We start from the raw sequence: 16,655 nt of genomic DNA, 5'->3' as shown, positions 1-16,655 counted from the left end.
ACTGACATCAATGGGTTCACATCTCACCATATACCAATGTAATAACTGCAATTCCGAGAGGGGTGGAAAATCAAAGGAGCTGCTTATGTTGGAGCTGTACTATCTGTGGCATATCTGCTGTCCCTGGACTTCTGTATACATTTCATAGAATAGAACTGATTCTATGATTCTATACATTTCTGTCCATATCTAATGGCCACTGAACACTGCTAAATGAACACTTCTAATTTTCAAACTGATAATTCTGTCTGGCAATAGGGATTGTTTTATTGGCTTTGCCTGTCATTCTCCAACCTATTTGATCTGGAATTTGGTCTTTTATCTTCTGGAAAGAAAAAAACCCAAACAAAACAACAAAACCAACAATCTGAACTATCTCTGCCTTAGAACAAATGAAGACCTCTTCAATACATCATTCATGATGAAAGGGAAATAGTCAGTGTGGGCTTCCTGCTGCACAAACCCAGCATTTGTGCTAACCTCTGTGAATAACGTGTAACAACTCTTCCAAACCCTATGTGATAAGCTTATTGGTTATGAATCAGGGCTTTATTATTATAAATAAGGTCATAAAGAAGGTAAGATTTACTCCACAGATAACCCTGTAAGGCCAGCTTCCAGCATCACTGAGACTGTCTGCTAGAAATGCCTGTCTTTGTAGCACTAGCATCTCTGTATACTAGCATCTTCATCCAAGTGTGTGGTGGATGGTTCAGAACACTCTTTTAGTCAGAGCTGACATGTTTCCATACTGCATAAGTAAAGATTTTTGGTTGCCTCAGGGAGGTCTCTTAAGTGATTTCCATAGACACTACAAGGAATCAAGATCTGGTAGCCCAGACAGTAGCTGTCAGAACTGCACATCCATCCCTTAAACTTAGACATCAGAAGAACTTCACTGGTTTTCAACAACTGTTCTAGATGTTCTGAATGAACGACTTACACTCACACAGTAAGCATGCATGTTTGAACCCATTTGGGCTTTCTATCAAAACCATCTATATTTTGTGACCCATACTTCCCAACCATCAAAACCAGTGAGGTTTGTTTTGAAGCTTCTGAAAGAAAATAAATTCATTTATTTCTTTAGACATATTGATAATTTTTTTCTATTCAGGCCACTGTGAGTCAGTGCTGGCAATGGAAAACACCAATGGACAGCAAACTTGGAGCTTATTCTGTACATTGCCAGGTCCAATTTCTAGCGTTTTTTTTTTTTTTTTTTTTTTTTTTAAGGAAAGATACCTTTCTTCTCTCCTCTGCAGCCTCCAGCTTTTTCTGGATCTCCTCAAGAGAGAGTTCTTTCTTCTTTGGAGAAGCTAAAGTTCGTGGTGCTTCTGAGACCGGAGATGGTGGCTTTAGGATCAGTTCAAAGGCCTGGCCTGAGGCACGTTTGTTGATCTGTTTCACTTCCATGTCTGCACAGTAAAATGAGAACTGGTAAGCTCTTCAATACCACAGAGGTATCGAAGAGAGGAGAGAAGCAGCACAGACATTAGTGTAGGATCAGAAGCACAGACAAAAGATTTAGCATCTTTGCCTTGGGCATTTTAAATGTAATGGCAGATTATGGGCTGAAAACTGTTCTCAGGAGAAGAATATTCCATTTTATCAGTAATAGCTTAATTATACCTTAATCTCATAAAGATAAAAATTTACAGCGGTTTTGGAAGCTTATTTGGGTTCTGTGTCATTTCACACCCCCTGTGAGCAGAGCCCAAACTGATTAATTTTTTAAGCATGCTTTCATCTTTTCTTCGTTTCCTTGGGAATTACATCAGCTTTGAAGAGCTGTAATTCTCAGATGGGTAGTAGGAAAAGTACAGCTCAGTATGAGAGGGCTAGTTTTAGGAGTTTAGTTAGCTGCTATTAGGAATAATATCCAGCATCACGGGTAATACAGAATCAATAGAAGTTAATAGACAAAATCAGCAATTGAATTGTTAAAGATTCATTAACATTATGGAAGGTGAACTGAGTCATTTCCCAGCACTAGCACATTTTTTGACCTGCAGGATGCTTGCCAGCCAGTCACTCACCATCATACTTATAGATGTTCATGTTGCGTGGTTCAGGATAAAAACAGGAGCAGATCAGGGAGAGCATGGACAGCTCCTTCATCTTTTCCTTGTAAGCTGAAATGAGAGACCATGTTAGCATGCTTCACTTCCCCAGATCCTCTTTAGTGAATCTATAACTGAGGTGACTGGCTGGGGACCAGCAAATCTGCTCTATCATCCTCCTGGCAGGTTTCTCTAGAATATTAACTTTCAAATATTTCTTCTGAAATATATGAGCCTTTATCAAATCATACATGAGATGCTCAGTACTGCAGAAACTGCTTCTGATCTCTTACATGACCTCAGCCTCGGGTTTAACAGAGACAATCCTGTTTGGTTTCTACAAAGTGAATCTGGCTACCAGAAAATGTATTTAGCCTTGGAAGAGAGCCATCACTCCACTCTCTCCTGGCAGGTGGAGAGAAAGGAAGCTCTTTCAAATTCTCTGACGTATCCAAATGCAATTGAGAACAGCTCTGAAACACTGCCTGCATGTTGCCATAGGCAGATGCTAAAGACATTATGTGTTACAAATGAAAATGTCATCCAGATAATTAAAAATAAAACCAGAAATGAGGATACATTTATCAAATCCTTTGCATAAGGTTCTTAATATGCGTGAGTACTTGAAACAAAGCTTTTTATTCCTTGCTTACTTGCTTCCATGCTCAGGTCTAGTGTATTCCTACTGATGCAATAAAGACCCTTGTAATTTACTTTTAAAGTGTTACCTTTACTGACTTTGTAATGTCTGTAGGCCCAGTCATGGACTGAGGAAGTCTTGGTCTAGAAATGGTGATAACACTATTTAACCATTATACAATGTTCTCTGTTCACCCTTTCTAATTGCTATCATCCCAGCTTAAAAGCAGGAAAATATTCTTGTATCTGGTCACATGGAAAGTCAGTGACAGACCCCAGACTAGAGCCAGCTCTCCTAGGTCCTGGGGCAATACCCTATCCACTGCCCAAACTGCAAATGTTGAGGAGGAGGCTGCTTCAGAATTCATCCTGGCACACACAAATCCTTGCTACTATCAAAATCCTATCTATAGGGGCAGATAAACATTTGCTGCCAGCATGTAAAAAGATGCCATAAAATATAATTCAGGCTTACAGTATTGTACTTGGCAGATCAGACCGAATCAATTCTTGATGTTATTAAAGGAAAATCAGACATTCCTTTGATCTTCAAACTGTGAATACCTATGAAATTGTCATTCCTTCTTTCTCATGTCACTCATCCTCTCTCTTGTGCTTTTTGAATTTTTTTACCAACTCAGAAAGGCCCCTGAAGCTGATGAGGGATTGAGATCCTTTAGGTGATTCTCAAAATGGTATTTGAATGCAGGTCAAATGGTATTTGAATGATGCCATACTGCTGCAGAAGACAACTAAAAATGTTTCTATAAAAAGAGAATAAGTTTATTTTCTATAAACACATTAAGAACAGAAGAAGGGCTAAGGAGAGTCTCCATCCTGTATTGGATATTGGGGAAACAGTGACAAAGGCTAAGGAAAAGGCTGAAATACTTAATGCCTTCTCAGTCTTTAGTAGTAAGATCTTAAGGTAGTTGAGCTTGCTACACCCCTCATCTGGAAGATAGGGATGGGGAGCAGAATGGAGCCTCCACAATCCAAAGGGAAATGGTTTGCAACCTGCTACCCCTTAGGCACATACAAGTACACGGGATCCACCCAAAGGCATTGATACGGCTGGCAGAAGTGTTCACCAAGCCATTTTTCATCCTTTACCAGACATCCTGGCTAACCAGGAAACACCCAGAAAACTAGAGGCTAGCAAATATGATGCCCATCTACAAGAAGATACAGAAGAAGGATCGAGGGCACTACAAGTCTGTCATTTTGACTTAAGTGCTGGGGAAGGTCATGGAACAGATAATCTTGGGTGCCATCACACATGATAAGGACAACCAGATGATCAGGCCCAGTCAGTGTGGGTTACAGAAGGCAGTTCCTGCTTGACTGACCTGATCTCTTTCTGTGACAAGGTGATGTGCTTAGTAGATGAGGAAAGGGTTGTGGATGCTGTCTGCCTAGATTTTAGTAAAACTTTTGGTATTTTCCCACAGCATTCTTTTGGAGAAACTGGCTTCTTGTGGCTTGGACTGGTGTATGTTTTGCTGGTTGGATGGGCAGGTTCTAAGAGTTGTGGTGAACACAGTTAAATCTAGTAGGTGACAAGTTGTGTTCCCCTGGGGTGGGGGCCAATTCTCTCTAATATCTTTAGCAATGAACTGGACAAAGGGATCAAACACCCTCAGTAAGTCTGCAGATGACACCAAGTTGGGCAGGATCTGCCTGAGGCTGGGAAGGATATTGAGAGGGATGGGTACAGGCTGCATCGATGGGCTAAAGCCACCTGTATGAGATCCAACAAGGCCAAGTGCCAGGTCCTGCACTTGTGTCACAACAACCCCAGGCAATGCTACAGGCTTGGGGAAGAGTGGCTGGAAAGCTGCCTGGTGGAAAAGGGGGTGCTGGATGACAGCCAGATGAATACGAGCCAGCAATGTGCCCAAGTGGCCAAGAAGGCCAACAGCATCCTGGCTTGTAATTGTAAAAGTGTGGTCAGCAAGAGAAGGGAAGTGATCATCCCCTTTTACTTGGCACTGGTGAGGCTGCACCTCAAGGCCCATGTTGTTTTGAGCCCCCCAGTACAAAAAGGACATCGAGCTACTGAAGCATGCCCAGAGAAGGCAATGAAGCTGGTGAAGGGTCTAGAGCACAAATTTTAAGAGGACTGAAGGAGCTGGGGTATTTAAATGTAGATGTGGTGCCAGGGGCCATGATTTAGTGGTGGACTTGGTGCTGCTATGTCAACAGTTGGACTTGATGCTCTTAAGAGTCTTTTCCAATCTAAATGGTTCTATTAGAAATCAGTTCAGGAATGGATTTCTGACTGTTAGTGGATGATTGATTTATCTAATTAAATTTTGCATGTGGGCCTCTAATGAAAACTAAATAACTCACCCAAAGAAACCTTTACAGAAACCAGTTATACAAGCCAGTGTCTCAGGGCAAGTGTGTACTGAAAACTTTGCTTTCTGCATGCTGTGGTTGTCAGGGAAGCTTGGACTTGACCATTATTTCGCTTGGAAACATAGGTACCAACTTGCAAGTAATAGCTCAAAAATCCTCTGAAGAGGCAAATCATGTCCAACTAATGTCTGTTAGCAGTCAAAGGCAATGATATATTTATTTAGGCCTCCATCCAACAAAGCATTAACCACATGTATCATTCCAAAAGCACAGGTGTGGTAGTCCAGACTGTCCTTTGAGGAGAGTTTGCCCAGCCAGCTGTCCACACCACCAAAATTTCATCCTTTTCAGCAGGGAGGTTGTGGAGTGGGTGCAATGAGAAGTTTAACATTCTCATACAAGGTCTATTGAATTGCTACTACAACCAGTGTCCCAGGAATCCTGCCTTTGAGGGCCTTTGTCTTTGTTTTTTATCTTTGCTTGACATTGAGTGTGTCTTGTTTTCTAACAGCATTTAAACCAATTAGAAAATGGTGTTTGTTCTCCCAGCTTGTCATATGCAAAATGTGGCTGGAGAAAGATAAGAATATGCTCAGCTCTCTTCTCTTTCAGCACAATAGCTGCACTCAGAGCACAACGGTGAAATGACTGTCTTATTTAATTCTGGCCATTGATAGAACTAAGATGACTTTTCATGCTTTACAAGCATTACATTTTCTTTTTTCATGGCATTGATTAAGTCTCCATTTGCCCTAGAAAGTCCTTCAACTACAGTTGCAACTCTGGCTTGAATACTCACAGCAAGTTCAGGAGACTGCTGCAGCCCACATGTTGCAACCAAGCAACATGTGGATGCTACAGGAGAGGGTAAGAAAGGAGTCTTACTCTACCCTGGGTGACAGCTGGGACAGTATGCAATGCATCCTATTCCTGACATATTGAGACATAATGTTTTCTCTGTTGGAAACAAGGGCTGAGGATGCCAAATGAACAAGACCTTCACATCTCTCTGGGAATGCAAACATCAACATTGTGAATTGTCCCCCTTGACCAGGCAAAGAACAGCTTATTTGGCAGCTGTGAGTAGCAGAAACCCTGCTTTGCTTCGCTGTGGTTTCCTTAAAATGCCATACATTTTAAAAAAGAGATGTATTATTAGCCCAGTGACATCTATGCAGGCACATACAGTTAATGGTCTGAGTAGAGCAGCTGAGCAGTGTCACACAGTTTGAACAGGGGGATGGCTGTGCTTTCCCAAAGTGTTTAGCCATGGAAACCTTTTCTCTCAAAAACAAATGCTTTTCCATTAAAGAGCATCACACTTAGGCCAGAAAGCCAACAGCACAACATTTCAGAAATCTGTGCAGGACCTATTGTCTTTACTGAAATAGGTATAAAAATGATCCATTTCATTGTAAGCTTTTAGAAATACTCAGACATGCAGTGACTGCCACAAAGTTTATTTTCCAAAGTGTGTTTCAACTGTCTTGCTAATTATACAGCTCCTTGTGCAGTCATGTAGGGTACACATCATTCCATTAACTGTGGAAGTTAAATGAAGGAAAGTAAATGATGGCAATTGTAATAGTACAAAAGCTTTGATAGGGAAATTGCCAGGAAAGAACAATGTTGACAGAAGACAGCAACAGTATCTTCTCAGTTACATGTAGCAAGATTTAAATGTTTAGATGCATTAAATGCTTCAAAGTTGGAGTAGAGCAAAGCCCTCATTTTTGCTAAAACGAGGAGGGATTTCAGTATTGACAATTCTTGGAGTTTTGCTGTGAATATCCTAGTATTTACAGGTTTTCTTAAATTCTGGAGCTAAGTGGTTATTTCAGAACCTCACCTATTTTTATTTATTTTTTAAAATAAATTCATCATATTCAGTGTTGCAGAGAAAGCCTTGGAAATGTTATCTAATGCCCCTAGAAGCTTTGACAGCTTCAGAGAAGAAGAAATTCAGATAAGTCTGACACTCAAGATTCCATTACTTTTTTTCTGCATGAGACCTTAATTAATATCATTGTTTTAACCTAATCTCATCATTTTCTCAAACTTCTGCAGTTATTTTTAACAGCTATGTTTAGAAACAGTGAGGCCACTCCCTGCGCTGGATGAACATTTCCATGCTTTTTCTTTGTGGGTTGTTCACTTGCTGGTCATCTGGGGTGTTTTGATGATTCTCTTCAAAAGTGCTACCCTGGTCTCAAAAAATATGCTTATTTAGGTGCATCCCATGTTCCTCCACCAAGGATAGAAAATGAGTCTATCACCAGCCTGGCACCTCACGTGCCCACTGGGTGCAGCTAATAAGGAAGAGTTCTATGGCTGCCACTAGAAGCCCACCACCACTTATTGGTTGCTTAAGGAAAAGCATTGGTAAAAAAAAAACCACTGCTGAGGGAAAACATTGGTAAGGCCACTCTATTCCCATCCATTATCCAATAGCTATAAGGAATTTTTTACAGTTTATGCTGTACAATGAAAATCTGTCCTGACTGATGGGCCATGGGCAATTTGGGTCACATTTGGTTCCTTGGCAAAGCACAGCTAGGACAGATTGCTGTGTCACAGCAGAGACCATTGTTCATAAGCAAGACTATTTTTAATGCATGAAAGAGATATGTGTAAATGTTACTTATAATTAACATCTGATGAAGGCAATTCTGTTAATCCTTTTGCCTTACTGAATCCAGTCTGCATATAATAAAGTGTTACTGATTTTTGGCACTTCGAATCCCACTAGTTCTTGAAGGAAGGAAGCAGAAACTGGCACATTGCCTGTGGTCAAAAAGAGCAACCAATAACACAGGCTGGTCCCGTGGTCTCTTGCCAGGCACCTGTGGAAAAGTCAGGTTTCTGACACTGAACTGAAATCTTGTTTTCTTTTCTGCTTTGAAAGAGATTGCATGCAAGGTGAAACACAAAATGCAAGGTGCAGAAGACCTATCACAGCCATCCTTTACAGAGATTTCTCATGGATGCTATTGACAAAGCAGTTTGTTATGAATTTCACTTCATTAATGCTCCCTTTAGAGTGCTAGAGCTTTTGGTTTGTTGAGCCAATGCATTAAGCCACAAAAAGCCATGTCATTTTGTGGACACCAGAACATGCACTCTGTTGGCCAGTATTTTTATTATCCATTTCAGTAGTGTGCTGCATCATTTTCTGTCAAATGAAATGCTTCTATGTGGTCATAAATTTAATCATTTTTCCATAGCTGGTGGCATTTTTGGAGAAAGTTGCAAGATAAACGCTGGTAAAATGCTGAAGTAGTATTAGAACTAGTTACATGAGACTGGGGGAATAAAACCCCAGACAGGGTCAGATGGAGAGAGATTCTACAAATCATTTCAGTTTTGGAACTCATCTGAGATCTATGAGTTTGGGATTCACTTTAATTAATGCTGGTTATTTAATATTTAAGACAGCTAGTTTGCAGTAGTCATGAAAGCTTTCTTTTTAGTCAATGGAGAGATAAGCACCACCAGTGAGTGATTGGTCCCATTCCAAGAGAGATGTCTAAGATAAATGAATTAGGTTATGTTTCAGCAAATGAGTCTCTGTTGTCAGAAAACCTAAGGATGCTTATGAGCTTCTGGAGTCACCAGTGATGAAGAGAATGAAATCTTATCCATCCCTTATGCTCAGTCACAAGTCACATCTCATTTTGGTGGCTCACACAGGTGGGACCTATCTTGTGACTGTCTCTCTGAGAGCAAAACACTGCTTAACAGAGTATGTTATGTAAGAATGTGTGTCCATATCACAAGTTCATGTACAAACACACTTGTCCAGTTTCTCAAAAAAAAAAAAAAAAAAAAAAAAAAAAAAAAAAAAAAAAAAAATCAGATTGCTGAAATTTGAAATTGCACTAAATTGAATTAATAGCTCAAGGGTTCAAAGCAAAGGCACTCGAGATGAGTTGGACAGAACTGCCTTATTAATGCCCTACAGTGCTCACATGTGTCTTATGGGAAAGATGACACAGGACTCTCACTCACTTGGGGCACATTCTTTGGTGATCAAGTCTTTAAAATTGCACTCTTCATATACTGCAATGCAGTTTGATATACAGACAAGTACAGAGTTTTGGTCATGTCCCCTGCCCCTGCATATTGTGATATTTCTGTATCTGGGCCATATAATAAGCAGGTAGTATGAAAAGGAAAGAAGAAACAGATAATGAAGAAAAGAAATTGGGAACTACTGAGTTTTCTCTGTCAAGAAAGACTCAGAATTTCCTACCAGATGTCCAGAAAATGAGAAAGAATGAACTCAGGGAGATCTAATCTGCTTTTGTGGCAACTGAAAGTTTTAAAAAGTAGACTTAGGCATTGATTTCTGTAACCCTCATGACCATTCTGAGGTCACTGAGGTACCTGGGTTTTGGCAGAAGTATTAGCAATTTTGTTATCTTATACATGAGATCCTTTTAACACATGGCTCTGAAATGGCTTGGGATAGACTCAAGCATTAGTGTTATTCATAAAAAAGCCCAGGGTGGCAGTGAAATCAGGGAGCACTGTAGCATCAGTTCTTCAAAACACACAAAAAGATGTGAGTGACAGATCTGACCCTTCAGCTTCCTATTAAGACTGTGTCAAATTGTGCCAATGAACCTCATCCTCTAGTGAAAAGCCCTTGCATGCCACTTCTGCAGCATAGTTTAGGTGACAACACAGGACCTGGCTGGAGAACCCCTCCCAAAGAATACACAAGAAGCTGTTTGCTTATGCAAAGACTGCCCAATTACTTCCTTCTACAGCTTATAGATGCAACCACATGCAGAATGGAAGGTGGCAGAACTCCACTCAAAATTGCCTCTAAATTTAAAGCTTAATCACTGACCATCACTGTGGATTTTTGTACTGAAATGGACTGCTCCAGATGCCGTGTCTATGGTTTTTCCTTAATGTGTGTGATTGAACTCAGATGTCTTTGTTCTATTTTTTTTTCTAATGTCAGAATCTGGAGATGTGAAGTTACCATTTTGTGTTATTTCAATTTATGTATTTTTCGCTGCTAATGCAATAGGAAAATCCATTTTCTGAACCCTATGGTCATCTGTCACATGAGTTAATGGGTCTATTTTGTCAGACTAATGCAACTGCACTGTCCAAATGAGATTTTAATGGAGGATCTTTTTTTTGAACTTGGAAAAAAAAAATCTTGCCATGTTTACTTGAAACAGTGGGGCAGATGCTTTGCCATAGTCACTATTACAGTCTTGGGCCAGATTCTGTTTACTGAAATTAAAAACACACACATTTCTTTCCAGTGTGGAAGGAATACAGACATTTGCCTGTCTAAAGCTTTCCTCCAGCCATGGGCCCCAACAGCTGCACAACATTTCATACTGGTGGAAATATGAGAAAAACAAAAGCCAGACAAGAAAGCTATGGGTAAGCTGCTTCTCTTTCTCCAGCTCTGCAGAAAGGAGTCTGCAGCAGTGTGAGAGCCAGAGAGCACAAGGATGCTCTTGGTAGTTCAGTTCCAAGCATCCCTCTGGGACTGAGGGGAAGGCAACAGCCCAGTGCTAAGACAGAGACCTGTGGCCCTCCTGAAATCCAACTGAACTTCAGGGAATTCAGCCAGGGTGGAAACAAAAGTTCCATGGATTTTTTTTTTCAGAGGGAGAAGACCTCCTTCTTTAAGGTCTGCCTTACCTTTGCAGTTCATTCCAGACATCCCTTCTGTATCTCCTTCCTTACCACCACACCCCATCTCCCTTCCCCCAATTCTCCTCCCATAGAACTTTTTATGTAGAAAAGGATTTGAGCTACCAAAACAGACTTTGAAGATGGTGGAGAGACTGAACAGTGAGGAATGAACTCAAAGGCTACAGTACTCCTAAGGCAGCTTTATTTCTTGCTGGTTAACTGAAAACAACTGTTTAGTTTTTGCATTTTTACCCCTATTCTTCAGATGGTCAGGTAGGATGCTGATATTTAAGATGCTGAATTTAGGCCTACTCTCATTAGAGGCCATCATAGTCATAGGTAGCTCTTGAGAGCTATCTAGGAGACAATATTATCATCTAAGTTTGTAAACACCAATAGTAGGGAAATCTTTAAGGCAGCCCCATCCCATTTTGCTATCTGCTGTCTCCTGTAGTCTGTGGGAGCATGCAAGACTGTGGAAATTCTGCAAGGGGTGTCAGCTGAAGAGATATTCCTGAATGTGAACTGGATAGAAAAAGGGAGCATGTGGCAGCAGCTGTGCCAAAGGGAATTAACCCTCCTTACTTGGCTCACCTTACTGCTTTGGAACTATTGCTGGGTTGTTCCACACCTGCAACACAGGGAAAAGTCTCTTTTGACTGGTATTGTAGCAAGCCTGGCTCTGTCATGTCTCACAGAAAAAAATCCTCAATTTTAATTTAGGACTACAGATACAGTAGTAGTAACAATTCTGAACATTATTCTTCTGGGTCTGATCCTATCATAAAATTTCCTGTTCTCAAGAAAAATCCCTTTCTCCAGAACTATCATTCTGAATCTGAAATGAATGATGATCAAAACCTCAAACTCTGGAATTTCTGAATGAGTGGATTTGCTTTCCATGATGAATAATTGTTGTCTGCAATGTGTCACATCACATGCCTGAAGGGCTGTGACATACCCTTTCACCAGCTCAAGGAGATATTAAACTCTTCTATTTATGAGACAAGTTACATACAAAATGGCTTAAAAAGACAGATATTTCACTCCAAAATTTCCACTAATGTGAATTTGAAGACCCCCCCTGTCAGGCATCATTGAACCAGAACCTCAGGCTCTAGACAAGCTAAAAGGAACATTTTTAGTGCTAGTGGTCACAAGTGAAGGCCAGAGAAGCAGAAGGCTTCTCAAGACTCAACCCCCCATCACAGCCCAGCTGTACACAGGTTATGTTCTTTCAGCATGTCTGACATTGGGGATGCCATCTCTACTGGCCTGCTTTTACTTCAGCCTAGTGGAGTTTTTGCTTCAGAACCTCTCTGCAAAAGGAAAGCCTCTAGATTTATGATCCTTCCCTCAGAAATGCCTATGGAATTCTGATGAGCCCCATGGGCTGTGCTGCTTCCTGGATGCAAAGCTGTGGTGCTTGGTCCTGCATCCACTCTGGTGGTTGAAGCACCAAGAAAGGATGTGCAGAGGAGGTGCCACTTCTTCAGTGTCCTTGTAACAGATAGCAAGTGAGGTGTGGGATGGACTGAATTACAGCTTTGAAGTTGCAGAGCTCAGCTGCAGAGTTTGCTGGAGTCTGCTTTTCCCTGACAGACCAGGCATGCTATTCCAGCAACCTGGTTTGTGTATATATATATATCTATATAAATGTATTTATTGCAGATAAATATTACAGCAACCTGGTGTAGTGGAAGGTGTCATGGCAGGGGGCTTGGAACTAGATGATATTTAAGGGCCTTCCAACCCAAACCATTCTGTGATCCTATGGCATCAGTCACTGCAATGGCAGTGTGCCTACTGCTTTCTGCTTGGACAGTGATCCAGGCACTGAGTGGGAAGTGCAATTTCAAGTCCTTGTGCTGAGCACACTGGATTCCCCTGGAGCACCCAGCAGCCAGAGACTGGGATATTGGAGGTAGCTGCAGGCTCCCAGCATGCTCTTAAGGTCATCTTATTATTGTACTGTGGGAGGACGTGGAAACCCAGCTGAGATCTGCACTACTTTCTGTACAAACACGTTGGATGCAAACACCCTGTGCCAAAGAGCTTATGGTATAAATGAGAAAGTTAGGGAGGGATGCTGGGGAATAAATGACTCAGAGGTGAAAAAACCTGCCTCACATCACAGAACCATGATGTTCTGTGGAAAGGAAAGCTTTGTGGGGCACACAGGTCTCCTGGTTTCTGGATGGAGGTACCTCTGTTGGAGCAGGTTGTCTTTGAGAGTGCTATAGGCAATCTGGGTGCTGGCTGGTGAGACAGCCCCTAGGGTGAGGATGCAAATCGAATATGATGAAATAGAATGGCAATGGTTTAGTGGCACAGCCTGCTATGAGCAAACAGCAGCTTCCCAAGGTATTAATCGTGCTGTGGGATTCTGTTTTGGCAGAGTAAAACCAGGGTGTGACAGAGCTGGCTGCCTGAATTTCTTTTATTTTTCTCAATCTCTCCCTCATCCATGTGTGTTTGGGATGATGCCATTTATTAAATTTTTCCTAATGATCTATTCAGAGGTGTCCACTGACTTTTATTTGCATCACCCTCATCCCTTTATGTAGGCTTGGCAAAACTCTTCCTGGTCTTGCATCACCCACTGACACTGGATGTCATTTTAGTCCATGGTGGCTGTGTAATATTAAGAGCAGAGACTACTGACATAATCCTGGCATGCTCTCAGTCTTTACAACTGAAATAAGAGTTCTGCTGCTGTTTCTTTTCATCTGGACACAGTAGATCCTTTCTGGAGTTTGTACTGATACAATTTCAATTATATTATGAAATCCCTCCTCCTCATCTCTGGACTGCGTTTACAGTAATTTTGTTTTAAGAGCCATATTGAGCTTCTCAGCAGAGCAAATTTTAGGCATTACCCATATGTTCTGCAAGCAAATTACTGATACAGCACAAGAAAGAGGATGGCCCAAAATGCTCAGCAAAGCAGACAATTGAGAAAGAATGAGTAAAGAATCCAACTTTTCTGTTTTCATGATTCAGGGAGTTTCAGCTGCTGTGAAGCACCTCAATCAAGTGAACAGGGCTGCATTATTACCAGTTTCCATTAACAGAGTGTCAGCTCCTTACCATTTTTCTGGAATCAGATGTGATTTCAACAGAACTGTTTTTGTAACTCACATAGGTTTTGTATGCACAACCCTGAATACACATTCTCTGCCATTCCAACATGCAGAAAACTTTGATGTCTTCCAAAATTCTAGAAATTGTGCTTTGCACTGATAAAACCCCAAATATTAGTTGTAATTTAAGGCTCAGAAAACAATGAGTAAATTCAGTTGCAAATGTTCTTCTGTTTGTTTTAGGCAAAGAAAATACTGAGGGCAACCAGCTAAGCAGCTATTTGTGTTTATATTATATGAGATAAATACAATTATAATTTGAAGTAGGGGTAGATCCTTGACTTTTATATTCCAGTAACTAAACATATTCCTTGCTTGTTGAGTCATTTCACTATGTGCAGAACCTATTGCACTTATTTTCACACCATACTTAACAGGAGAATCCATTTTAGAGACAATGTGCTGCTGAGAAGACTGTGGAAGGTACACCTCAAACTAGTAATTTCATATGGCCTAGAAAACCGATTTTATTTTTTTGTATCTGAATAGGAAACACATAGAAGTATTCATTATTTAGTTTATATATATGTGTGTGTGTGCATACAAAAAATGTATATATATTTCTAAACTTTTTTTTTTTTTTTACATAAGTTTATTGGCTGATTTTGAGCAACTCACATATATTGAATGTATTTAATCCAAACCCAAATATGTGTAACTTCATCTTTATGCTACACAATCACTCGTACTGGCTGCCGTGATTACCAACTAAATGTCAAAATGCAAAAGGAAAGGAGACAGTCTGAAAAATCCTATTTCCTTCTGGGTTTTGAATGAAATTTCAATTTTTTTTGTTACATTTTAAAATAAGATGTCCCAGCAGCCTGAATAATGACATTACACAACTGCACGATGTAAAGGATTGAAAATTACCTTTGTAAATGGATTACTTAAAAATAAAGGGTTCCTACCCTTGCAGTAATTAAATCAATAGCATAGACATTATAACTGTGTTAATTAATAATAGTATTTTAAATCTAAGTGTCAGAAAAAAAAAAAGCTCTTAGTACATGACTTTTAAGTTTCTCTATAAAATTGCTTGATGTAAGAGTTTGCCTGTCAATGTAACTTGTATTTGTGGAAGATTTGGCTTTAAAGCCAAGGAGGTGTGATGATGGGATGTATTGCAGATGTTCTGATGCTCTGGTTCATCTCCTGGTGCTTTACATCATATAGCTCAATTACCCCCTTCATAATAAAGACTACAGAAATATAAATGCTTTTATACAAATTTAAGAGCCTACTCAATTGGGTATATGTGGGAGCAATTACTTAGCTATTTATCTATCCATCTATTTAGTTAGTTAGTTAGTTAATTACAAGAGACTCTGTAGAACTGAATTTCTGGGTTAACTGAAATTTAGTCCCTAGTTCAAGAAAGTCTCCTTACCTAGTAAGTCTGTCAAAGGTGTTTTTATCCCTAGATGGGGCTTTGGGCAACCTGGTCTAGTGGGAGGTGTCCCTGTCCCTGGTAGGGAAATGGAACTGGATGATCTTTAAGGTCCCTTCCACCCCAAGCCATTCTGAAATCCTAGGATTCTGTTAATTCCTTTGGCTAAAAAAATAATGCCTTTAAGTTTTAAAAGACTTTGAAAGCACTCATGACAGCAACTCCCTGATCAACCATGTTGACAAAACACAGATGCTATAAAACTCTTTGTTTCATTCTGGCATTACCTCCTAGCAACTAGACAGCAGAATGACTAGAAGAAGTATATTTTGATAGGTACCTAAATCTAGAAACTTGGGATACTTCTACAGATCTCAGTGCTTAACATGTTCACTTTGGAAATCTATTTTCACAGCATTTAAAGACAAAAGGTAATTTTCTACTAGTCTTCTACACAGTCCTAAAAAGAGTGCAAATGCCCAAGTGATATTTCAGATGATGTTTTGGTGTGTGGCTACATAAACCTTTATCTGTCAATGATGAGAGATGAAGTCTGAGCATGAAAATAGGAGTGGATAATGATTGGAGTGGCCAATGACTGTGTTAGGTTCACCAGTTGTTCAAGGTATTAGGTGCTGTGGAGCTGCACCCGAGGTTCTGCAACAAGTTTTGGGCCCCTCCATTTAAGAGGGATCTGGATGAACAGCTGAAGACCCAGTGGAGGGCTGCCAAGAACATGAAGGACCTGGAGCATGTGGTCTGTGAGGTGTGGAGAAGGGGGCCAGGTTTGTTTAGTTGGGCAAAGAGGTGGCTAAGAAACAATATACCAGCTGCTTACACCTATCTGAAGGAAAGACCAAAGAAATAGCAGACTCAGATTCTTCCAGATAACAGAAAAAGGAAGAATGGCCAAAAATTGTAACTTGGGAAGTCATAAGATCATCCATTCAGGAGTTGGATAGACAAAGCAGGGATGATCCTTCAAGGAGGAGAACAGGCAATATAACCACAAACTGTCCTTCAAACCAGTTTCTCCTTAGTTATGAGTGAGCTCAATTTTATGTGTGCCACTGTGGGAGAGAGGGCTTTCTAGCAACTTACAGCTTCACTCCTTTTTGTTATTCACATCTTTCCTTGTCTCCCTGGACCTCTTCACTATTGCTGTCATTAAGGATTTGTGTATTAGCTGCAGGCTCCTGGTGAGCTCACCCCCAGCACTTTACAGACCCAAATCCCTCTGGCTCCTCTCCTGGCTCTCCCCCCAACCACTCACTCACTACCCTCCATCCTATTCCCTCTCTCTCCAAAGAACCTCATGGCTTCCTTTCACCATGTTTCAGGAGCAGCTCGGTGGGGTTGTGCTGGGAAGACACCCCAGCTGTTCAGCTACTG

General features: G+C 40.6%; 1 protein-coding gene across 1 annotated transcript in view; it reads right to left on the bottom strand.

Moving 5' to 3' along the window:
• The window catches only part of STMN2 (stathmin 2), a 39,696-nt gene that overhangs the window by 11,830 nt on the left and 11,211 nt on the right, over positions 1–16,655 (bottom strand). Inside the window, exons 2-3 of the mRNA XM_008493511.2 lie at positions 2,040–2,135; positions 1,246–1,418 (exon numbers count right to left, since the gene is read on the bottom strand). Coding sequence (XP_008491733.1) covers positions 1,246–1,418; positions 2,040–2,135 — 269 coding nt within the window. The remainder of the gene's footprint in view (positions 1–1,245; positions 1,419–2,039; positions 2,136–16,655) is intronic.

This window comes from Calypte anna, chromosome 2 (genome assembly GCF_003957555.1).
Source record: "Calypte anna isolate BGI_N300 chromosome 2, bCalAnn1_v1.p, whole genome shotgun sequence".
Taxonomy (NCBI): domain Eukaryota; kingdom Metazoa; phylum Chordata; class Aves; order Apodiformes; family Trochilidae; genus Calypte; species Calypte anna.
This window is presented reverse-complemented; position numbering and strand designations above follow the sequence as displayed.